General features: G+C 37.3%; 1 protein-coding gene and 1 long non-coding RNA gene across 5 annotated transcripts in view; one reads left to right on the top strand and one right to left on the bottom strand.

Annotated features, from left to right (window-relative positions):
• ubr3 (ubiquitin protein ligase E3 component n-recognin 3) overlaps nt 1–26,236 on the top strand; it is a 293,785-nt gene that overhangs the window by 216,381 nt on the left and 51,168 nt on the right. For all 4 annotated transcript variants that reach the window (XM_069935677.1, XM_069935678.1, XM_069935680.1 and 1 more), the window contains 2 exons: nt 21,637–21,742; nt 22,810–22,910. In XM_069935677.1, coding sequence (XP_069791778.1) covers nt 21,637–21,742; nt 22,810–22,910 — 207 coding nt within the window. The remainder of the gene's footprint in view (nt 1–21,636; nt 21,743–22,809; nt 22,911–26,236) is intronic.
• Nucleotides 613–25,845, bottom strand: LOC138762158 (uncharacterized). Its single transcript, XR_011356796.1, has 5 exons — nt 25,542–25,845; nt 23,607–23,677; nt 23,094–23,230; nt 10,732–10,857; nt 613–3,752 (listed from the first exon to the last, which is right to left on the bottom strand). It is a non-coding gene; the product is annotated as an uncharacterized lncRNA (long non-coding RNA).

Below are 26,236 nucleotides of genomic sequence, written 5' to 3'. Positions count from 1 at the left end.
GGAATACACAAAAGTGCTAGAGAAAATTAGCAGGATCTATGGGAAGTAAAGGATAACCAACATTTCGGGCCTGAGCCCTTCAACAAATTGAGAGTCAGTAGGGGATTTTATGCACAAAAGCTGTGTTATTGGCTGTTCAGAATTTTTTTAAAGAGAGAATTTACCTTTTTTTGCAGGGGATGGAAAAGACGGATGGCACAGTCCTTTTATATAGCCCAGAGCAGTATGCTGGCTTCCCAGGGCAAAAGGGGGCAGGATGTGAAACATAGCAGCGGCTGTCCTGAGACTGCCCCGCCACCTTGCTGCCTGACAGCCCCCACCCAGCTGCCTGAGCCCTGATGCCTGACAGCCCCCCTACCCAACTGCCTGACAGCCCCTCCACTCTGCAGCCTGACAGTCCTCCCACTCCGCTGCTGGACAGTCTCCGCACTCTGCAGCCGGACAGTCCCTCATTCTGCTGCCGGACAGTCTCCCACTCCGCCGCCGGACAGTCCCCCAACCTGCCGCCGGACAGCCCCCCTCCCCACCGCCTGACGGCCCCCCTGCCCCGCTGTGCAGTTCATGCAATCTGCAAGCATCCACTCAGCATTGAATGAAGTGGTGCTGTCAACAGGAGCCTGCAGAGTCCGTCATTTGGTCCAAGGGATAGTGTAAGGGAATAGGCAGAGTGAGCAAGTGCAGCCTGACAGCTCCACCGGCCACTCTGTGACAGCGCAGTGGGGCAATGGGGCTGTCAGCGTGATGTCAATCATCTTACCTACTTGTTTGGAGCCATTTTCAGTAGCAATCCTTTTATGCAGGAGTTGGAGTGAATTCGCTCCACCTTTGACACTAACCCCCACCCCCCCTTCGACCAGGCGGAGGGAACGTGGAGTAAGTTGGACCAGCCAATCCTCAATTGGATCTTTTATGGAGGTGAGTGGAGCGTCTTAAAGGCAGAGGAAATCTGTCTTTACAAATTGCTAATTTTCACTATAAAAGGGCCTAGTGTCAGAATAAGTGAATTACTTGGATTTTCAGAAAGCCTTTGTCAAGGTGCCATACAAGAGGCTGCTTAAATAAAACAGAAGATCAATTGACTGATAGAAGGCAAAGGAGGGAAATAAAGGGTCTCTTTTCTGATTGGCTGCTAGTGACCAGTGGTGTTTCAAAGAGGTTGGGGGGTCTGCTATTTTTCATGCTGTAAACCCAACACCCAACCCCAACCCACCCATTTTCCCCTGCAGCCGCTGCAACCGTGTCTGCCTGTCCCGCATCGGACTTGTCAGCCACAAACGAGCCTGCAGCTGACGTGGACTTTTACCCCCTCCATAAATCTTCGTCCGCGAAGCCAAGCCAAAGAAGAATGTAAATTATTTAGATGATGGAGTTGATCTGACCAAGTTTGTGGCGGGGTGGGTAATATTGAGAAAGTAGAGTCTGCAGAATGACCTGGACAGGTTGGGAAAAAGGGCAAAGAAGTGGGAGATGGAATATAGCGTTGAGAAGTGTATGGCCATGCATTTTGGCAGAAGGACTATTTTCTCAATGGAGAAAGCATTCAGAAAGTGGAGGTCCAAAGGGACTTGGGAGTTGTAGTGCAGGATTCCCTAAAGGTTGAGTCATAGTAAGGAAGGCAAATGCAATGGTAGCATTAATTTGGAGAGAACGAGAATATAAAGCAGTGGTTCTGAACTTTTTTCTTTACACTCACATACCATCGGTACTCTGTGATTAGAATAGTTTGCTTACGGTGGTTTGTGAGTGGGAAGGGAAGGTTGAGAATCATTGTTTCTGAAATATTTTTGAGAAAAATCATCATTGAAACCGTGCACATAATGAGTCAATTAGGTAAGATGTAATGTTGAAACTTTATCAGACGTTGGTCAGACTATGTTTGGAGCATTGTGAGTAGTTTTGGGCCCAATTTCTGAGGAAGAATGTGCTGGCATTGGAGATATTCCAGAGGAGGTTTACAAGAATGAGGGTATGAAAAGCATTTGAATATTCAATGGAGTTTAGAAGAATGAAGGGGGCGTGGGGGATCTTTCATCTATGGAATATTGAAAGGACTAAATAGAGTGGATGTCGAGAAGATATTTTCAATCTGGGAGAGTCTGGACTGGGGGCACAGCCTCATAATAAAAGGATGTCCCTTTAGAACAGAGATGAGAAGTTATATCAGCCAGAATGGTGAATTTGTGAAATTAGTTGCCACAGGTGACCATGGAGGCTGTCATTAGGTATATTTAATGCAGAGATCGATTGGCTCTTAATTAGTAAAGGTGTCAAAGGGGAGAAGGCAAGAGAATAGGGTTGAAAGGAAAAGAGTAGAACAGACTCAATGGACCAAAGTATTGACATCTTTTGCATATCATCTCTTATTCTTCTAACCAAAATTTGTTGCCTTGCTGTAACTATTTAATTTTATCTACCTTTCCGCCTGTGCCTTCTAGCCTTGTTTTCTTGTTGAGTTGCTATCTGCTTTACAGTACTCACAAAAGTCCAATTCCAAAGGTAAATTTACTTAGCTGAGATGTAATAACATTCATCCTAAATTAAGTGGACACAAACAAGATGCAGTACCCCACCATTGCTCTTATACTTAAAGATCAAAACATCCTTAGGTCTTCACAGTATGGCCATGAACTTTTAGAGGACTAAATGTCTTTGAAGGACAACATTGATAAAATGGTCTCTTCATATGTATTTTGCTTCTCCATTGATACTGATAATTTTACATTTTATAATGCTACATTCCATGTGATCTCATTATATCATATCACTTATTTTAAACCGCACAAAACATAAGCCTATTTTACAACACTTATCTTTAAAGGTCATGCCTGTTATTTTGTATTTTGACAATTGATTCGGGCATTTTTTCTAAATCTATAAGTGGACAATGTCCATGTTCTTTGTCCAATAGTAAGTCCACGAGAATAATACTAGTGATGGAAAACAATAGATAAAAGAAGTGAATGAAAGGGAAAAGAGATTGAATGGAGATTTTTTTAAAAAGTAAGATTTTGATCAGTCAGAGAGGGTTAGTGTGAATTGTGATGCAATGAGTTAATTAATTATATGCTAATAAAAGGGATTCGAATTGGGTTAGCTGTTAGGTTGAGTAGGCCCTTGGGCAGTCCAGAGAAAGGGAAGAAGGTCAGATGGGGGGGGTCTGCATGCATTTCTTTATACAGGGGTCACAACTTTTTGAATGTACTTGATAGAATGGTTATTATCACATTGAAATTAATAGAATTTTGCATCAGAACATTAAAGAAAATAGCTAACCTTGTGAATTAAAAAAAAAATTATTTACCTTTTATTATGTTTGATTGCCTTGTTTTTCTGGGTCAATAAATCTGGCACATGGGAATTTGGAATCAATGTGATGCCCTTGATTAGTGCTTCTCAAAATATCCTTCATTCAAAGCATGGATCAAAAATCTGAAGGATACTGCATTTCTCTTGTACATGTGGGAAGATCCAAATTATACTGGGAGAATTTGAAGACAAATGTTCACATCCCTTCAATATCAAAATTATTGTCTATCAATATACACCACTCTTTTGACACTGGAGTTGCCTAGTTGTCATCTGACAATTTGTCCCTCAGGCTTGTAATTATCTCCAGCAGCTTTAAAAATAATTGAAGATCAAGATTGCACTGCAATTGATTGCTGTCACCTGCTTCCTGAATACAGAGTAAATGAGAATGAAATGATTTGGCATTCATTCCTTTTTAACAGCAGTGTTCCACTCCTGGGATACTGAAATATGCAAAAGACATCTCTTGAGCACTTGATAATAAATCAGTTTTCATAGCTTTGATTTTAAGCTAATATGTGCATAAGAATTTGTTAAATAGAATATAAAAAGAAATAATGTTCACAAATATTGAGAAATATTAAACATTTGCACACAATTAATGTCAATTTGTTAACATTAAACTAACAATTAAAATAATATTGTCCCATATGTAAACTAAAATTGTTATTAAACAGTTTTACTTAGTTCTCGTTTTGATTATTCTAGTATTGTTCCATGGATGCTAGGTCTGCCTTTAATAACGTCTAGTGATTATATTGAGTTGTGGATGGGGATCAGGGAGGAAAGATCTTAAGTGCCAAAGATGTACTCTTGCTTCTCCTTTGTACTTTTAAATGCCACTTCGTATTGGATTAGTATTAGCCAGCCAACCCAAAAACTGACAAAGAAATAATTGTTAGGGTTTTGACACCCACTATAATGCAAAGTACACAACTGTATACTTCAGGAATCACCTCAATCAAGAATTGATATTCTTCACAAATGTTCCTCTTGGGACCCATCTTCCCTCCTCTCCTCACTTTCTGAAGGGATCACTCCTACCACAACTCTCTCATCCACTCATCCCTTTCCACCAGTAGCCTGTTGGAACCTATCTACCCCTTTTACTTCCTATGGATGCTGTATGACTTGCTGTATTTCTCCAGAATTTTTGTGTATTGAATTTACAGCAGTTTATGTTTTTTCTCTAGCATTGCGGCCTCTGTAGTCTCTTGTGTCTCTTGCATTAATCAAGAAGAGCAAGAACTAGAGGTGTGTCACGAGATGACGTGGGTTAGACTGTGAATCTCTTCTCTCTCCAAAAATGTTTAAAAAGTTAATAAAGGTTGAAGAAGTTTTAAAAAAAGGTAGAAGGAAAAGTTGTCTGAAAATCCAATAAATGACACAAGATGTTACCAAAGAAAGAAAAAACAGCTTTGACTGCACAAGATACTGAACAAGAAAAAGAGACAGATAAGGAAGGAGTTGCGCATGTGTAGAACACAGAGAAAAACGGGGGCAATTTTGAAGACCAAGAAGAATGGGAATTACATCTTGAACAAGGAGCTATGACTAAGAAGGTAGAAAGACAAGAGTGATTATATATTTGCATCTGAAATAAAGAATTATATGGAAAATTTTCAACAATCTCTGGTACAATTAACAGCAGAAGTTAAAAAGTGTAATGAGAATATGGTTGAAAATAAGAATTTTACAAAAAAGGTGGAAAGAATGATGCAGCAAGTAGATAAGAAATTTGAAGTTGTGGAAGAAAAAATTAAAGGAAATGAATTTGAAATTCAAAATGTTAAAGAACAGATGAAAAAAATTCAAGCTGAAGCGGCTGCAACAAAAGATTAACTAATTCAAAAAATTGACATTTTAGAAAATTTTAGTAGAAGAAATAATATAAAAATGTTGGATTTGAAGGCAATGAAGTTCAGAAAATGAAAAAGTTTTTGCAGTGTTGGATTGCGCAGTCCTTTGGGGTAACTGCATTTCAAGGAGATATTGAGATTGAAAGAGCTAACAGAGTGTTATGGCCGAAGCCACAACTATATCAAAGTCCATGTCCAATATTAGTTAAATTGCTTCGTTATGAAGTGAGAGAAAAGATCTTGGAACTGGCGGAGAAACAAGCGAAAGAAGGACGATCACCATTAATTTACAATGGAAATAAGATCTTATTTTACCCTGATATAAGTTTTGATTTGTTAAAAAAGAGAATTCAGTGCTGTTAAAAATTTGTCGTGCAAGAAAGGCTATGCCTTTGTCTATGGTATCTAGCAGTATTGAAAGTTTTTGTTCCAGATGGGAAAAATAGATTCTTTACAGAACCCAATGAGGCAAAGGTTTGCAGACTCATTGCCTGAGAAAGAGAGACAAGTAGTGAGTGATGTTTGAAATGAGAGATAATACTGAATGATTATAGAGAGAGAAAAGAAAACATTAAAAAAAAAATTCTGAGAGATTATTAGGGAGGAAAGTTTTAACCTGAAGGATCTATAAATAAGCAAAAATTTGTAAATGGTAAAGATTATATAGATGTAATGCAACAAGAGACAATTCAGTAATTCGAGAGAGTTAGTTGGAAATGAAGGACTAACTTCTAGGGAATCATGAGTAGGGTTTTAAAGATGTAATTTTAATAATGTACACCTTGGGAGGGGTGTTTTTTTTCTTTTATTGGTTTTCTTTCTTTTCTTTTTCTCAATACACCTAAATCGATCAAGAACATTAAGAAATGTATTATTAGTGTTGTAAAAATGAGAGGGTCAGGAGTGGAAAGATGGATAGTTAATACATTTAGTAAAGAGATCTGATGGCTGGCAAACTGAATTTTATTAGTATTAATATTAACGGGATACAGAATCAAATAAAGCAAAAAAATTTACTAGTGTTTATGAAAAAAAGGAAAAATAGACATTGCCTTTTTACAAGAAACACATTTGACAGAAAAAGAACATGAAAAATTAAAAGAGATTGGGTACCGTAAAAAAGAGAACCGTAATGACATTTTCATTTAATTCAAAAGCTAGAGGTATAGCAATACTGATAAATAAAAATTTACCAGTGAAAATACTGGACACAATTGTAGATACAGCAGGGAGATAGTTTATGGTAAATTGTCAGATTTATTCAGAACAATGCATATCCACCCAATGTAGATGATGGTAAATTTGTATAAGATATTTTTCTGCAATTATCAAATGCCAAGGGAAAAAATTATTTTAGAAGATATTAATTTTACTTTGGACCTTAAACTGGATAGGTCAGGTGATAAAATGATGAAAAATAAAGTAGCTAAGATAGCAATAGATTTAATGAAAGATATGGGATTAATGGATATATGGAGAAGAATTCACCCAAGTGAAAGAGATTTTTCTTTTCCGCATAAAACATATTCACGAATAGATATGTTTTTCATTTTTGCAGAACTTCAATCTAGAGTGCAAAAGGTTGAATATCAAGCACAAGTTTTATCTGATCCTTCACCTTTAATTTTGTCAATTTTGTTGGAGGAAGGTTATAGGTTGAGATTAAATATAACATTGCTGAAGAAAAAAGAATTTTGCTACTTCATGAGTCAACAGATAATTATTTTTCTTGAAACTGACAATGATTCAGTAACGAGTAAATTTATAATATGGGATTCCATGAAGGCATATCTAAGAGATCAAATAATAAGTTATATTTCAAAAGTAAAGAAGGAATATATATAAAAGAGGTGGATCAGTTGGAAAAAGAAATACAAGTGCAAAAAAAATGAGAAAAGAATATTGTTAGAATCAAAAGAAGTTAAGATTTAATACAATACAAACTTACAAAGTGATATAATCTCACGACAAAAATATGAACTAGGTGAAAGAGCTCATTAAGTACTAGCATGGCAATTAAAAAGCATAGCAAGTTTCTAGAATAATAATTGCTACTAAGAAAAGTACTGGCCAAGTTACATATAAAACGCAGGAAATAAATGATAATTTTAAGGAATTTTATGCCAATTTTTATCAATTAGAATCTTGGAAAGATGATAATAAAATAGAAGAATATTTGCGACAAGTTAAATTGCCTATGTTAGATAAAGATGAAAAATTTAAATTATCTAATACTTTTTCTGAAATAGAATCATATGAGACCTTAATATCATTACAGAATAATAAAGCACCAGATGCAGATAGTTTTCCATCAGAATTTTATAAAGAATTTAAGGAATTATTAATACCTGTATTAATGGGTGTATTAGTCCAAATGAAAGAGGTACATGACCTACCAGAATCTTTCAAAACAGCATTAATAACAGTAATTCTGAATAAAAGGAAAGATTGTCTACAACCTTCTTCAGATAGATCTATATCACTACTGAATGCAGACTATAAAATTGTACCAAAATTATTAGCTAATCATTTAGCTAAATTTTTACCAAAATTAATAAATGTGGATCAAACTGGGTTTTTATTCAAAATAGAAGAGCAGCAGATAATATAGTTAAATTCTTAAGTTTAATAAATGTAGCACAAAATAGAAAGATAGCATTAGCATTCCGTTAGATGCAGAGAAAGCTTTTGATAGATTGGAGTGAGATTTTTTTGTTTAAAGTACTTAAAATATTTGGGATTCCAAATACTTCCGTAAATTCTGTAAAAGTGTTACATGATCAGCCAAAAGCAAAAGTGGTTATGAATAGACAAATATCAAAAACTTTTTTGTTAGAAAGGTCATCTCAACAAGGTTGTCCATTGTCACCTTTTCTTATTTGTATTAGCAATAGAGCCATTGTCAGAAATAATTAGAAGTGATAAGAAATTAAGGGATTTGAGATAGGTTATAAAGAGCATAAAATTAGTTTGTTTGCGGACGATGTTGTAGTATATTTAACAAGACCAGAAATATCGTTGAATAAGTTGAATATGAGTTTAATAGAATATGGGTTAGTATCGGGATAATGCCTATGGTTGATATGGATTATTCACAATGTAAGAGATTGACAAAATTCAAGTGGCAAAAAAAAAGCAATTAAATATTTAGGAATAAAAATTGACAGAAATACAAATAATTTATTTAAGTTAAATTATTCACCGCTATTAAAAAATATAGAAGATCTGAGAAGATGGAAAGATTTACCAATAAAGTATATAGGATAGGTGAATTGTATTAATATTTTTCCAAGAATACAATATTTATTTCAATCATTACCCATTCATGTGCCAGAAACATTCTATCGGAGTTTGAATAAAATTATACGAGAATTTATTTGGAAAGGTAAAATGACAAGAATTGGTCTTGAAAAATTAACATGGAAATTTGATCAGGGAGGACTAAGATTATCAAATTAAAAAAATTATTCTAAAGCAGCTCAATTAAGATTTTTGTCCTCCTGCTATCAAATGGATGAGAAATCAGCTTGGGTTCAGATTGAAATGAATAAAATGGAGAAACTATCCCAGAACAAATTTTGTGTAAATGGAGTTGTGAATTGTTTAAAGGAAAAATTGAAGTACCAAATTTAAAAGATGAATTGAAAATATAGGATGGGATTCATATGGAGAGAGGGATTAAAAATTATCAATTACCTAAAATGTTGTTAAAACAAAATCAACTTATTCCTTTCACTTTGAATATTTTTTTATTTGATAATTGGTATAGTAAAGGTATACAGAAGATAAAGGATTGTTTTTCTTTTTCTTTTTAACTTTTGAGAAATTAAAAGAAATATAATATACAAAATAATACAATTTTTGCATATTATCAATTAAAATCATATTTAAAAAAGAAATTAGGAACAGATTTGAGACTCCCAAAACAAAGTCAATTTGAATGTATAATAACATATACATTTATTATCAAGAAACATATTACTAATATGTATATAAAATTACAAGAAACTAAAATAAAAAAAATTATATAAATGAAAATTATGACGGGAGAAAGATTTAAGTCTTCAAATCGAAGAGGAAATATGGTCAAAATTGTGTCAAGAGAGTGTTACAAATACAGTTAATGCTAGATATCAAATAGTTCAATATAATTTTCTTCATCTATTATACTCAATTTATACTCCACATAAATTGAATGGACTTGATTTTAATTATCCAGATGTGTTTTTGATGTAACAAGGAAATAGGGAGCTTTTTACATTTGATATGGTCCTGTGTGACAGTGGAACAATTTTGGAAAGATTTGAGTGTATTGTTAGGACAAGTTATGAAGATAAAGATTCAAGAATATTTTTACTTGGGAATATATATGAAGAAGATATAAAATTGAAATTGGATAATAAATATCAAGAAAATTTTGTAAATTTAGCCATAGCGACAGCAAAGAAATGTACAGCAGTAATTGAGAATTTGGTAAAAATAGACAGATGGCATATTTAAATGCAAAATTGTATACCTTTAGAAAAAATTACTTACAGTTTAAGGAATCTAATTGGAAACTTTTATAAAATTTGGGAACCATATATGGATTTTATGAATAAAAATCCATCCACATCCTCCACTATGTCCAGCCTTCCCAGTGAGTAATTATAAAAAATATTCAATTAATATTATCTAACAATATTTTTAATGTAGTATAAATATTTTCTTTTTTTCTTTCTTTTGGGGAGGGGGGTTGGGGAGAAAATAAAAAATTTATTGTATAATTTTGTATGGTTTATTAAGTTACTATATTATTGATTTATACTTCGTATTGAGACAAATAATAAATAAAATTTTCCAAACAAAGAAGAGCAAGAACTAATTGACATAGCAGCATTCACGTGTTTGAATTATTTTGGTTAGTTTTCCATCCTGCTGATCTGGAAGTACGTACATGAAAGATAGAGTTCCACATACCAGCTTTGTGACACTCCTGTATTGCACAACAGTATGAGTTGAGCAGGAAGTTCTGATGAATGTTTCTAAAATGCAAGTAGTATATAAAATATGTTTTATAAAATTTTTTTTTTTTCAAACTTGTAAAAGTAAGTTTATGAGAGAAAAAGATAGGTAAGAAACCTGATCTTGGTGTATTTACACTTTTTAAATTAATGAATTTAATTTTATAAATTTTTTGTTGTCATGAACACAGGTATCTAGATCCACTTACTAAATATTGCCCATGACCTATCCATAAATTATCTTGGACTTAATAAAGACGCAAGCCATCTGAAAGGTGTAATGACTAAATGATTAGAAACTGCAATCATTTTTATCCCCATCTTCACTGTGTTGAGGTTTTGCCTCCATTTATCCTTGCATTTTTTAATATTTTGAATGGATTCATCAATAAAGGGCAACTTTATGAACAAAGCTAGCTTTGCAGACTGAAATGTTTTTTTTATTTAACATTACCTTTTCTGTTGTGGCATTCTATATTAATTGGTACTAAACAAATAATCTAGGTTTTTATTCGCTTCAGACAAATTGCTTCATTGATTTTAAAATTGACTCAACTTACATGAACAATTTTGACTACCTTGATTTCTTCATTGGAAGACGACAGTCAGTACGATTGGAAACAGCATCTCCTTCTCACTGACAATCAACAACGGCTCACCTCAAGGATGCATGTTTACCCAGTCCCCTAATAAAATAAAAACAAATTCAATTTTTAAATATATTAATTATTAACATTTATTCACGCGGGAGAAAAGAGGCTGGTAATTTAGACCTTGCACAAGGATATCGGTACATTGCGTCCACTGCATGGATATCACTCCATCCAGGATTTTGTAATTTTATTTATGTTTGGGATTACATTAATGGCATCTAACAGTGAATTCACCCATTCCACAATCCTATTTACATTATTTCAGGAATTTATGGATGTCTTAAGGGAATAGTGTCTTAGAATCTGGAAGAAAATGTCACGAAACACCTTTTGCGATAGTTTTATGTTAGCTGGTGATTTAATAACTTGAAAATTTCCTATACAATGGCAATGAACTGTTATAATTTGTGGTTAGCATTTCTTACCAAATTTTAATATTACTAAGAGGTTAAGTTGTAGCTTGTAATTTGACTTTGGTTCTAATTGTGAAATGGACGTAGAGAGTTTTTTTCAATATTATAAAAGCAACTTTGCAAACCACTAGTGAGATCACAACTATAAACAATATTAGTCTTCCTAATTGAAGAAAGATATTATTTCATAACAGTTCAGAGAAGATTCACCAGGATGATTCCAGATAAATACAGAAAGTGCTGGAGAAACTCAGCAGGTTTTCCAGCATCTATAGAAAGCAAAGTGCAGCTGATGTTGCGGGCCTGAGCACTTCAAAACTGCTAAAAAATAAGGCAGTTGCCTTATAAATGGAGGCAAAACCTCAACACAGTGAAGATGGGGATAAAAATGATTGCAGTTTCTAATCATTTAGTCATTACACCTTTCAGATGGCTTGCGTCTTTATTAAGTCCAAGATAATTTATGGATAGGTCATGGGCAATATTTAGTAAGTGGATCTAGATACCTGTGTTCATGACAACAAAAAATTTATAAAATTAAATTCATTAATTTAAAAGGTGGGAGTAAAGGGGGAGTACTGGCTCGTAGGTGGGAGGGGAAGAAAGCTCAAAGGCAATAGGGGAAAGAGCAGAGGGATGAAAGATAGCTCTCTGAATGGAGAAGGAAGGAAATCTGGAGAGTTGGAGGGAGAGACCGGAGCAGGGGGTTTAATGGAAAATGGAGGTTGATATTGATGCCATCTAGTGGAAACTGCTGAGATGGAATACAAGATGTTGTTCCTCCAATTTACAAGAAGCTGTACATGAGGCCATGTCAGTGTGGCAATGGTGGGTAGAATTGAAGAGAAGTCTTTACTGTTGCAGCTGACTGAGAAAAAGTGCTTAATGAAGTGATCCTCCAATTTGCGTCTATTCTCCCTGAGGCTACACCTGGCAAATTTCTACAGAAGTTTGGTGGGAAGTGTGTTGATTGGCTGCACCACAGTCTGGTATGGGAACACTAATACCCCTGAGCGTAAAGCCCTCCAAAAGGTAGTGGACACAACTCAGGACATCACAGGCAAAACCCTCCCCATTATTGAGTACATCTACAGGGAACACTACTGTCAGAGGGCAGCTGCAATCATCAAAGACCCATACCACCCAGCACACGTTCTGTTCTTGCTGCTGTCATCAGAAAAGAGATATAGGTGCCACAAGACTCGCACCACCAGGTTCAGGAACTGCTATTACCCCTCCACCATCAGACTCCTCAATGACAAACTCAATTAAGGATTCTTACTTGTGCACTTTATTGATTTTCTTTCGTTCTCTCTGTATTCCAGTCAGGTTGTTTACATTCATTGCCTGTTTACAGTTCTTTTACTTGTTTACATGTTTATGCTGTACAGATTTTTTTGCACTACCAATTATTGGTAATTCTGCCACGCTCGCAGGAAAAGGAAATCTCAGAGTTTACGTAATGTCATGTATGTACTCTGACAATAAATTTAAATCTGAATCTGAGTACCAGATGTAATGAATAACCCCTATAGATTCAGAGGGGAAGCGTTGCTTCACTTGGATGGACTATTTGGGACCCTGAATAGTGGAATTGGAGGCAGTGTAAATGCAGGTGTGGTACTTCTGATGTTACAGAGAAATTGAGTCTGCTATGGATAGATAAAGCAGAGCAATAAACCGTAGAGTGATTGTCCATTGAAATATTGAAGACGATGAATGTTTGTTCAAAGAAACAGTTTGACTGCTAATTCAGAGAAATCTGGAACAATGAAGTTTACTGAGAAAGCACCTGTGTGCAAACACAGCCATTCTGCTTGTTGGATTGAGATGACAGCCCAAAAGCATTTTCTCGTAAATTTTCAGGAGAGGGACGTCAAACAAAACCCGCAGTGATATCATGTGATTGCGTCAGTTCAAGAGGAGCATCTTAAATACTGAACCAGCTTCATCTGAAGTCAGAAATACTCAGGAGAAGGTCTCGTGTTGTGGTGTTCTCTTTATCTTGGGAGATACACAAAATGGAGGTTGATATTGATGCCATCTAGTGGAAACTGCTGAGATGGAATACAAGATGTTGTTCCTTCAATTTGCAGGAGGTTGCACATGAGACCATGTCATTGTGGCGATGGTGTGTAGAATTGAAGAGAAGTTTTTGCTGTTGCAGCAGACTGAGAAAAAGTGAGAATAAAGAAGAGCCACTTCAACTCTATCTTTGTCAAAAGAGGGCAATTCTACCGTGTGCATTTGTAATGGTCACTTCATTTAACCCAGTGGTTCTCAACCTTTTTCTTTCCACTCACATACCACTTTAAGTAATCCCTATGCCATCGATGCTCTGTGATTTCTAAGGGATTGTTTAAGGTGGTATGTGAGTGGGGTAAAAAAGTTGAGAACCACTGCTCTGTTACTGAAATATTTTGCTTGAGAAAAATTGTCATTGGCCTATTTGGTGTTATGAAACCGTGCACGTAATGAGTCAATTAGGTACGATTAAAACAGTGGAAAGAAAAAGGTTGAGAAATAATAATTTGACCCTTGCCTGGGTTGGTGAAAACATTGTGTGAAATACCAGTTATGAAATCTCCATGCAAGAGAGGGGAATTTGTGAAAACGTCATTCGTATGAAGAAATATTCCTCTGAAAGCAAATCTACAAGAATTTGTGAGTTTGAAACTTTTGAACAGCAATTTAAATACTCTGAGTTTAAACACAAAAGATTTCTAAGACTAAACTTTAAAATTGTCTCTTTAGAATTATGTCTGAAGTGTAATGGTTTGAGATTTGGCACACACACACACACACTTGCGCATAGGGTGGTTAATAATTCATAAAAATTATTATTTTGAAGATACAATTATCTTGGTGAATTTCTATTGCTGCTGGTCTATGTCATGACACTGACAGGGATTGTAATTCATTGGAGTTTGAAAGTATAAAAGGTGTTCTAACTGAAGCATGCAATATTCTCCAGAGCCATGACAGGATAAATGCTGAGAGGATGTTTCATGAGAAAATTCAGAAATGTGAGTCTTGAGAACTTCTTGTCCGAGAGAGTTGGGGTAAACTGGAGGGGTGGAGGCTTGGTGGTGGCAGAGTCCTCGGGTATATATAACATTAAGATAGATTTCTCATCAGTAAGGATATCAGGGTTTATCAGAAAAGGTCAGGAAAGTGAACTTTAAAATGGTCACATCAACCATAAACCTGTTGAATGTCAGAGTACATTTTGAGAGCTTTAATAGTTCACTCCTGTCTTAATTCTCTTAGTCTTTGCATGATTAGTTCATTAATAATTTACAGTTGAAAGTCAGGAATTTAATACCCCCATTGAATTTATTATTTTTTTAACAAATTATTTTGAAGCATTCTAATTTAATACCCTGTCTTATGAGGCAATGTTAACGGAGCTAGGGTATTTTTCTTTGGAGCTAAGAAGGATGAGGAGTGACTTAATAGAGGTCTACAAGGTTTTGAGAGACACAAATAGGGTGGACAGCCAACCCCTTTTTCCTGGGGCAACAGTAAAAAATATCAGAGGACATCTGTTTAAGGTAAGAAAAGGAAAGTTCAGGAGAGATGTCAGAATAACTTTTTTACATAGCGATTAGTGGGAGCCTGGAGTGAATTGCCAGAGGTGGTGGTAGTGGAGGCTGGTACAAAAGACTCTAGACAGTCACATGGATGCAAAACATGGAGGGTTATGGGTGAGGGCAGGAAAGGATTAGATTGATAAGTTGGTTTAAAAATACAGGTCAGCACAACATCATAGGCCGAAGGGCCTGCGCTGTAATGTTCTATATTTTATGTTAATACCTGTACTTAACAGCATTGAAGCCACAAAATGAATATCATGTCAGAATAAAATAGATTTAATTTTTTTTAAATGAAGGGATAGCTATGGGTGTGAAGTGCAGAAGTGACAATTTTCTTCGGAAGCCAAGCCAAAGAAATTGGGATCTTATGGCAAGTTCTAAGAGGAATGAAATAAAGTAAAAGGAGCTTTTCTCAAATAGATGGCCAGGCCTAATGTGGAAACCACACGAATAATTTAGAATTTTGGCAAGCATTATCGGATCATATTTGTGCTTTTATTTTGTCTGATAAGGCAACAAGTAATCAAACTTCCTATATGATACAATAGCAACAACTTCAACCTGTACAGCACATTGGCATGATTCTCTCTGATTTATAGTTTACAGGTTTAAAACAGTTCATGCATCATTTAGATAATATTGCTTAAATTTATGAAAACATCTCTATTATCTTTATTCAGAACAATAGTGTTCAGAAATAAGAAAATCATTAATTATTACTGGTGATGACAAAATAATATAAATACAGCAGAATCCCACATTTTCAGATTTATTGTCAGAGTACATGCATAACTTCACATACAATCCTGAGATTCTTTTTTATGCGGGCAAAGCAGAATTACCACTTATTGGTAGTGGGGGAAAAAAATAGTACACAGTGAATACACGTAAACAAGTAAAGAACTAAACAGAAAATGAATGTAACCAGTGCAATACAGAGAGAATTAAAAAAATAATGTGCTCAAATAAAAATCCTTAAATGAGTACCTGATTGAGTTGGTTGATGAGGAGTGTGATGGTGGAGGGAGCAGCTGTTCCTGAACCTGGTGGTGCATGTTTTGTGGCACTTATACCTGTTTTCTGATGTTAGCAGCGAGAACTGGGCATGTGCTGGGTAGTTTGGGCTTTTGATGATTGCCGCTGCCCTCTGAAGGCAGCATTCCCTGTCAATGTTCTTGATAGGGGGGAGAGTTTTGCCTGTGTTGTCCTGGGCTGAATCCACTACCTTTTGGAGGTCTTTACACTCAGGGGTATTGGTGTCTTCATACCAGACCATGATGTAGCTGGTCAGCATACTTTCCATCACATCTATGTAGAAATTTGCGGGGATTTCTGGTGTCATACCAAACCTCCACAAACTCCTGAGGAAGTAGGGTTACTGACATGCTATCTTCGTGATGCCATTTATGTGTTGGGTCCAGGAAAGATCCTCCAAGATAGTGACTCCCAATAACTTAAATTTGCTCATCCTCTCCACCTCTGATCCTCCAAATGATCACTGGATTGGATACCTTTGGTTTTCCTTTCTTGATGTCAACAATCAGTTTCTTAAGTCCCTCTCACATTTGCATCCCAGTATAGCAGCCATTCAGTGTCCCAGGATAGGAATGGGGGTTTTGCCTTTCACACTGGACCACTCCTAACCAGGACACTGAACGTTTTCACACTTGCAAGGGTTTATCCCTGGCATTTGTCTGTTCTACCTTTAAAAGGAAGTGCCTGTAATGCAGTTGCCCGTTTCACACTTGCCTGATCTCAACACCGGTGTCTGTAGATGCTGGGGATTGTACGAAGGGTCGAGCCAGCAATCCCCGGAGTGAGATGAAGTGTTGAGCAAATTTTGCTTTCACACTTGCCACTTTAAAGGCTAATTGATGTTTGATTCCTGGGATCACTGGCAAGTGTGAAAGGGACTTTAGTTTTGAGTGCAAGGTTTTTGTTGGTGCACCATTCAACCAAGTTTTCAATCTCCATTCTGTAGGCTGACTCATCACCTTTCTTTATACAACCCATTACTGTGGTATCTTTGGCAAATTTGTAGATGGTGTTATTGTCGTACTGAGCCACATAATCGTATGCGTAAAGTGAGTAGAACTGGGGCTAAGAACACAGCCCTGTGGTTCTCAGTACTGATGGAGATTCTGGAGATGTTCTGACCAATTTTCACTGATTCTGGTCTGGAGGTGAGGAAATCCATGATTCAATTACACTTGCGTGCAGAGTCCCAAGTCTTGGAGTTTGCTGATCAGTTTTGAGTGGATGATTGTGTTAAATGCTGAACTGCAGTTGATAAAGAGCATCCTGATGAATGTATCTTTACTGTCCAGATATTCCAAGACTTTGTGTAGAGCCAGTGAGATAGCATCCACTAGCTCTGTCGGTCTGTTGCTACAGTAAGTGAGCTGGAATGTATGCTTCAACACCAGCCTTTTAAAACACTTCACTGTTGATGTATGTGCTACTGGTTGATAATCATTAAGGCAGGTTACTACACTCTTCTTGGGCACTGGTATGATTGACACCTGTTTTAAACAGGTGGTATCACATCTTGCTGGAGTGAGATCTTGAAGATACCCATGAATATATTGGTAAGTTGGTCAGCACAGATTTTTAATACTTGGCCAGGTACTCTGTCCAGTCTGGATGCTTTTCTTGGATTCACTGTCCTATGAGATCCCCTCTCAATCTTCTAAACTCCAGCGAGTACAATCCCAATTTGCGCAATCTTTCCTCATAAGTCATTCCTGCCATTCCAGGTATCAGCCTGGTGAATCACCTCTGCACTCCCTCCATTGCAAGAACATCCTTCCTTAGATAAGGTGACCAAAACTGCACACAATACTCCAGGTGGGGTCTCACCAAGGCCCTGTACAGCTGCAGTAAGGTATCCTTGTTCCTATACTCAAACCCTCTTGATATGAAGGCCAACATACCATTTGCCTTTTAAACCGCCTGCTGTACCTGCATGCTCGCCTTCAGAGACTGGTGTACAAGTACCCCTAGGTCTCTCTGCACTTCCCCATCTCTTAATCTATTGCCATTCAAATAGTAATCTGCCCTCCGGTTTGTATTACCAAAGTGGATAACCTCACATTTATCCACATTGTAGTGCATTTGCCATGTATCTGCCCAGTTCCTCAATTTAACCAAATCACACTGGAGCTTCCTGATCCCCTCTTCCGTGCACACAACCCCTCCTAGCTTAGTGTCATCTGCAAATTTGGAGATATTACATCCAATCCCCTCATCCAGATCATTAATGTAAATTGTGAACAGCTGGGGTCCCAGTACAGATCCCTGTGGCACCCCACTGGTTACCGCCTGCCACTCAGAAAACAAGCCATTTATCCCAACTCTTTGTCTTCTACCTGCCAGTCAGTTCTCAATCCACATCAATACTTTGCCCCCAATCCCATGAGCCTTGATTTTGGAAGCCAGTCGTTTATGCGGGACCTTATCGAAGGCCTTTTGGAAGTCCAGGTACACCACATCCACTGGCTCTCTCCCATCTATTTTACCTGTCACCATCTCAAAGAATTCCAATAGATTTGTCAAGCACGATTTACCTTTTGTAAATCCATGTTGACTCTGTCCGATCCCTTCTCTGCTAGTCATATGCTCCGCTATTACATCCTTAATAATGGATTCCATCATTTTGCCCACTACTGATGTAAGGCTCACCGGCCTATAATTCCCCGCTTTTTCTCTACCCCCCCCTTTTTAAATAGTGGGGTAACATTAGCTACCCTCCAATCCATGGGTACTGATCCTGAGTCTATCGAGTTCTGGAAAATAATTCTTAAAGCATCTGCTATCTGAATGGCCACTTCCTTAAGTACCCTAGGATGTAGATTATCAGGCCCTTGGGATTTATCTGCCTTCAATCCCATCAATTTCCCCAAGACCATGTCCTTAGAGATACTGATTTCTTTCAGTTCCTCCCTTGCATTAGTCTCTATGTTTCCCAACATCCTTGGGAGGTTATTTGTATCCTCTCTTGTAAAAACAGAACTAAAGTAAGAATTTAATTGGTCTGCCATTTCCTTATTCCCCATTATACATTCCCCTGATTCTGACTGCAAAGGACCTACTCTGGATTTCACCAATCTTTTCCTCTTGACGTATTTATAAAAGCTTTTGCAGTCGGTTTTTATATTTGCCGCAAGCTTACTTTCGTAATTTATTTTTGCTCTCTTGATTAATCCCTTTGTCTTCCTTTGGTGCATCTTGAACTGCTCCCAGTCTTCGGTTGTGGTACTTTTTTTGGCCAATTGATATGCTCTCTCTTTGGACTTAATGCTGTCTCTAATTTCCCTTGTTATCCACGGTTGAGTCACCTTTTTTGGTTTATTTTTATGCCAAACCGGTATAAACAATTTTTGCAATTTCTCCATTAGATCTGTGAATGCTTTCCATTGTCTATCCACAGTCAACTCCCCCATAAACACCACCCAATCAATCTTACTCAACTCCTGTCTCATACCATCATAATTCCCTTTATTTAAATTCAGGACCTTAGTCTCGGTTTTAATTTCATCACTCTCCATGTCGAGTGAGAATTCGATCATATTGTGATCGCTCCTACCCAAAAGGCCTCGTACAACAAGATTGTTGATTAGTCCCTTATCATTGCATAATACCCAATCTAAAATGGCCTGCTCCCGAGTTGGTTCCTCGACATATTGGTCTAGATAACCGTCCCGTAAACATTCAAGGAATTCCTCCTCCTCAGTATTTTTACTAATTTGGCTAGTCCAATCTATATGCAAATTAAAGTCTCCCATGATGACAGCTGTTCCCTTATTGCACACTTTTCTAATTTCTCTTTTAATGCCTTCCCTCACCTCTACACTACTACTTGGAGGCCTATATACCACCCCCACTAACATTTTCCACCCCTTGCTATTCCTCAGTTCTACCCATATAGATTTCGCATCTTCCAAGTTGATATCCTTTCAGTCAATCATGTTGGTCCCTTCTCTCACCATCAATACCTTTTCCTTCTTGCCGATCTCTCCTAAATATCGTATACCCCTGGATGTTAAGTTCCCAGGCTTGCCCACCCTGCAGCCATGTTTCTGTAATCCCAATCAAATCATCTTTGTTTATCTCAATTTCCACAGCTAATTCATCTACCTTGTTCCGAATGCTTCTTGCATTAAGATATAAAGCCTTCAGATTTGCTTTTTTCACCCTCCTTGCTCTTTCTGATTTTTTACTTTCGCTGCCTAACCTAACTTTTCCTGTTTTATCTTTTCTGTCCTTTGCCCTATCATACAGGTTCCCACCCCCCTGTCAAATTAGTTTAAACCGCACCCGACGGCTGTACCAAACCTAGCTGCCAATATATTGACCCCTTTTGGGTTTAGGTGTAACCCATCCTTCTTGTAGAGGTCATGACTTCCCCAAAAGAGATCCCAATGATCCAAGAAGCCAAAACCCTGTCCTGTACACCAGCCCCTCAGCCACACATTCATTTTTCTTAACCTTCTATTTTTGTCCTCAGTTGTACTTGGCACAGGTAGCAAACCAGAGATCACCACCCTGGCTGTCCTATTTCTTAGTTTCCTTTAGTAATCCTTTTTCAGTACTTCCTCCTTTTTATCTATGTCATTGGTACCCAATGAAGGGTGGTTCTTTGCTGTTACTGTCATCAAATCAGGCAAAGCCTTGGTGTCTTCTACTTCACTGGACGTGGTTTTGTTGCAGATTATAGCATTTAGGCCCTGCCACACCTGTCAGGTGTCCCTTGTTGTTTCCATTTTCATCCAGAATCTTCACTTCATTTGGGAGATAGCTTTTCACAAGTCATACCTGCTCCATCTATATTGATTTGGATCTCTGGACTTAAATGCCTGCAATCTGGCTCTCATCAGGTTCTGGATTTCATTGTTCATCCAGGGCTTCTAGTTGTGGAAAACCCTGACATACTCATCCATGGCTGTTTTGATAAAGTCTATTTCACCCCTGGTGTAATTGTTCAGATTCCCAGCTGAGTCCAATTCACTGATTTGAGGAAGTCCTGTAACTGTTCTTCAGACTCCTGTGACCACTTTTGAGCTGACCTTATCTCCAGAGTCCCTTCTTTTAGGCTCTGTATTGAAGGCTGAAGGAGCACAGTCAGGTGATTCGACTTGCGGTCTTGGGAAAGAACGGTAGGCCTTCCTTATCTTGGTATAGCAGTGATCGAGTGTGCTGGGACCTCTGGTAGGTACAGCAGGTTACATGCTGCTGGTAGTTGAGCAGGGTTTTCTTGACACAGACTGGTTAAAGTTGCTGTCTAAGATTTGTAGGGCATTGGGCTGGGCCATCTCTTGTTTACTGACCACATTATGCAGCTCCACAAGTGCCTGTATGTAATCAGCATTGGGAAAGATATAAACTCCAGTGAAATCACTGAAGAGAACTCTTGGAGTAAGTAGAAAGGTCTGCATTTAATCAAGATTTGCTCTAAGCTCTCAGAGCAGGAGGCCAACACAACTTCAATGTCCGTGCATCACCCAGTATTAACGGAAAATCACACATTACCTCCCCTCCCTTTTCCAGTATCTGAGTTCCGATCCAGTCTGTGAAACCATCTGGTCAGATAGCGGCGTCCTGTGTGTTCTCTGTTAGCCAGGTCTGGGTGCAGCGAACAATTGAGATTTGTCCTACCTGTCTCTGATAAATAATTTATTCATCCTCCTGATAATAATCCTAGAGTTTGTGCAGAACAAAGTTTTGTTTTATGTTTTTAAGAGCATGGAAAAAGTGGGAAAATGTTGCACTGTTAGACATTAAATGATATATTTTTTAAATTTCAGACCAGCTGTTGCATGTGCTTGCTATACACATGCGTCTTTTTAGAATTGACTCTGCGTACAATCCCTGGGCACGACTTACAAGGTTGACACAGGTCGTTGATTCAGGGTAAGTACTCCAGCTACTGTACATTTTTTCTCTAATTTGTACTGACCCAATGATAAAATTTAAAGTAATACATCCAAATCTTCTTGGTATATTTTTGTTGAAGTTAAGAACAAGTTGTATCATTTATTAGCTTAATGCTATTGATTTTCTGGTCTGATGATGTAGAATTTTCATAAGACTGAGAGAAACAATTATGCATTGCAAGATATCCAATAGTTTCTGCAATTCCTGCCTGGCTGTGATGAATAACTATCAATATCATTATATATGGTGGTTCAGAACCGTTGGTGATCCTTGATGATTAACATAGTTCTGTTGCATAGTTTTTTTCTTTTTCACTCTTTCTCCTGGCTCCTCCTCCCTCATCTTTTGCCTCCTCTCAAGACTCCCTATCAATTTCTGAGTACTTACAGTTAATAAGTAGAGGAGGCCATTTAGCCCTTGTAGATTCTTCAACATGACCTTTCCCATATCCTCTGATCTATTATCCAAAAGCAGTTTCGAAAAACAATCTCTGGTTGGATTACATTATCAATTAAATTGGTAAACAGTAATTTTAATAAATGACCTGGTATAAAACTATTTTGAAACCAATATCATCTCTGTTACATATTTTTTAAGCAAGAGTTCATACCTCAAGAGGATTTGTATTTCAAATTCACTAACAAAAGATACATTTCAGTTTCACCATTCTTCAACATTCTCCCAGTTAGTGAAGGTTTCTTAAATTCCTGAGAACAATTTAGAGGAAAAAAACGGTCTTGCATCTGATGTAAAGTTTACTTAAAATTGTTTGCATTGTGAAGAGATTTGTTTAACCACTTTTTAAATCCAAAATTATTGTGTAGTAATTACTCTTTTATGCTCTTTAATTCTCCAGAGAATTGATCTTTAAGGTCACAGTTTAAGGTCAAAAGCATAATAGCATTTGGAATAGATTAAATCAAAAAATTTAACAGGGCCAGGAGTACTGACATTTCGATCACAAAATACTCAGTGATCAATTTTACAAAAACAAACCTTCAGCTGTCTTACACATTTGTGACTGTTTTAATTTCTACTTTCAGAATATGTGATGATGAGAAACCAGATGTACCGTTATTATACCGAGATGTTCCCTCTCTCCTAATGATCCTTGCTTTAACTATGCCTCAAGAATTGCACAAAGGCAAGTTTTAATTTGTAGACAAGATTTTCTGCATTTTTTGAGCTGAACAAAAATAGAACATTACAGGATGCCCTCACATACAAGTAAATGATACTGTCTTAAATATATGCACCAAACTGCACTAAAAAGACGTTTAGTATGAGCTTTATAGACTGTCTGCCCCTTTATCGTTTGTCCCTTTACCTTGTTATCAGCTTGGATGTACATAACATGCTAAGGAAAGCCATTGAGGGTCTTTATTTATAAGTAAAGTCCTTTCAGTGACCTTCATCTGTTAACAATACTGTGATCTGTGTGATCCTTCAATCTCAGCTCAGTCCCTGAGGGATAAAGATAGTAATTTACATTGAATTTTAGCAGTCACAATTGCAGCAATCATGTATAATGAAAGGTTGTACACAAAAAAATGATAATTACAATAAAGCTTACTGGATGCGACATGTAATGTCAGCACATGGCCTCAGGCAGAGCAGAACGTGTGATGAATACAAAATCACAAGGCGCTTTGGTCATCAAATTCATAAATCTATTTGTTTTAACAGGACATTAAAATTGGAATCACCCGTGATAGCAATCGTTAGCTGATTTAAAAACAACATTCGTGCTGAATTTTGAAAGTTGCTAAGTATTGAGTTCAGTCAGATTTTTTGAAAAAAATATTGATATTTTGCAGAACAGAATTCAACATTATGTCACCTGTAAACTGGAACTGCAGGATTCCCATTGTCTTGTTAGCTTTTCGCTGAGAATTGATATTTTTTCCAAACCTACATTGATGAAACCAAAGTAAATGGCGTTACATCCTGTGAAAGAAAATTGATCTGATCCCATTGCAAAGAGACACAGCTGTAAATTGAGTCTTTTATTACAGGAAGGTCTTCTTGATAGAGGTCAGAACAATTGTTGGTGCTGGTAGTGCAGTTGTTGGTGGGGGAAGGGTACAGATGCTGAGATGGCAAACAGCAAATACAAAACAGATTGTGAGCAAAGAAAAGATTGGATTGTTAAACACTGCCTTCCAACCTGCTGAATGCATAAATTATAGAATACATACTGTGTATCCTGTTACAACTTCTCATGTATTGTTATCACAGCAAGGTTCTCCGATTTTGTTGGGTAGAAGTAATTTTGGAACATGGGTGATTGAAGGAGATCATTGAACTAGAACAGCTGCAATATTATTTTGACCTTTCACTGAACCAGAGAAAGATGTGCTCTCAAAATATTTGACATATAATTTTATGGAGTAAAAATAATTGTAGGATGATTTTATGAATGTTTCTATTGGAAAGAGATATCATATACTGGAGATTGGGGAAAATTGAACACATGATTGACAATTCCAGAACTATGGCAGTATTTATGCACTTTTAAACACAGCTGGTTGTGTACATTATTTGTAAACTAATCTAAATTGTATGGTTTAATTTTTTGTATCAATACATTTTATGGCTTTTTAATTTTTAATGTCAAAATGAAAAATTTCAGAGCTAGAAATTGGAATACTTTTCTTGTATTTAATTAATATGTGACCAAATCTGTGGGCAGAGATAGATTAAAGTTTATTATAATCATTACATCTTATCCATAATTTCAATGAACAAGTTGCATCTGGTCTGGTGCGTCTTTGACATTTCGAAGAGCAGCTTGCATTTCTGACCACTTGGGATCTGCCAATACAGTTACTTACTGTGGAACAACATTAATTACAGAAGCTAATTTACTGTGGATCCTTGCAGACAAAAGGCGCTTTCAGGTGCATTCTCTGCCAAGAATGGGCCTGCAGAAGCAGATTCAGACCTGTGGAATGGACGTTCAGCTGGCAGCGTTGAAAGTGCAGCGCTGGCCACCTGAAAGGGACAGCTGCACAGGAGACATCTCGGAGCGCACTCCGGCTCTTGTCCCTTCGGGATGTCAGGGTTGGGGCGGCTGGCGTGGGCTGTCAGCGCTGGGGTGGTCGGCGCAGCCATTGCTGATAGCCCACGCTGGGGGGCAGGGGGCTGTCAGGTGCTCGCCAGCTAATTGTTATCCCCTTAACAGCCGCTTTCAGGCGGCTACATTCAGGTGCCTAGGGGGACCTGAGTGCTCTAGCACTCTGGAGGGTTACAAAGTGCACCTCGCAGGTGCCTCCTGCGCTTTCAGGTGGCCTCCCTACAGCATATAATATGCGGCTTTACATCGGGGTGTTTTGGCCACCTGAAACTGCCTAAAGGAAGAGGATGTTTTCATCCAGTCACTCTAAATTGAATCTGATTGCAGCTTTCTTGGTGAATGGGCTATTTAAACATAATCTTGTACCTTGTCTCCTCACAAAAATCCATTTTATTTTAAAGTAGCTTTGTAAAAGCACAACTTGAAGTTCAATCCAGATAAAGTTTAAAAAAAAACAAGTGGATAAATTACAGTATTTAAATATAGAAATAAAATCATTAAAATTATCTCTCTCTTTCATAAATTCTTATTATTAAACCTTCATTTGCCCTTACTCTCTTATGCACTCCAATGGCCACTGTTTCACATGGTCCATTGGACATTCTTTGCTGTGCTTTATCACTTGTACCTTTATGCATTTCTTTGCTCACAGCTGTGTGCTCTTTTCCTCTTTCTCTTACTTGTTCTCTATATGCTTACCTTGAACATTTACTTCCTCCTTGTCATATTTACTTGCTCTTCACATGTTCGCTCTCTTGTATGCCAACTCTTTTGCAAGCTCTGTTTCTCCTTTGTGCATCTATGCTTTCTTCTTCTTTTAAGCTTCTCCACTATCTCCTTCCATAGTAAAGAAACATCAGATAGCATGCTTTCTGATTTGTTTTCAGTATTAGTACAGGGCTCTAAACTGTGGGAAGGAAGGCAGATTTCAGTCGTGTAAGACAGCACCCAATGGAGTTGATTTGGAGCAACTGCCAGAGAAGAAAATCACCATTTGTTAAGTGGGAGGCATTTAAAAGCAAGAGTCTGAATTTCGAGTCAGCATGTCCCTGTAAAAGTAAGAAGCAAAGATAGTAAGATTGCACATGATTTCACAAAGGATATTTAATGTTTTGACCAAATACGTCCTTTTTTGGTTTGTCCTTCTAAAATGCAACATCTCACACAGTCGGCATTAAATTCTGTGCCATTTTTCAACCCATTTTTCCACCTAGTCCAGATCCCTCTGCAAGCTTTGAGACCCTTCCTCGTTGTCCACAGCACCTCCAATCTTTGTGTCATCTCAAATTTGATGATACAATTTACCACATTATCACCCATAGATGAAAAATAATAATAGTCCCAGCACTGATCCCTGAGGCACATCACTCGTCACAGGCCTCCAGTCTGAGAAT

This window comes from Narcine bancroftii, chromosome 4, assembly GCF_036971445.1.
Source record: "Narcine bancroftii isolate sNarBan1 chromosome 4, sNarBan1.hap1, whole genome shotgun sequence".
In the NCBI taxonomy this organism is placed as follows: domain Eukaryota; kingdom Metazoa; phylum Chordata; class Chondrichthyes; order Torpediniformes; family Narcinidae; genus Narcine; species Narcine bancroftii.
Note: the sequence above shows the minus strand (reverse complement) of the source record. Positions and strands in the feature narration are given on the sequence as shown.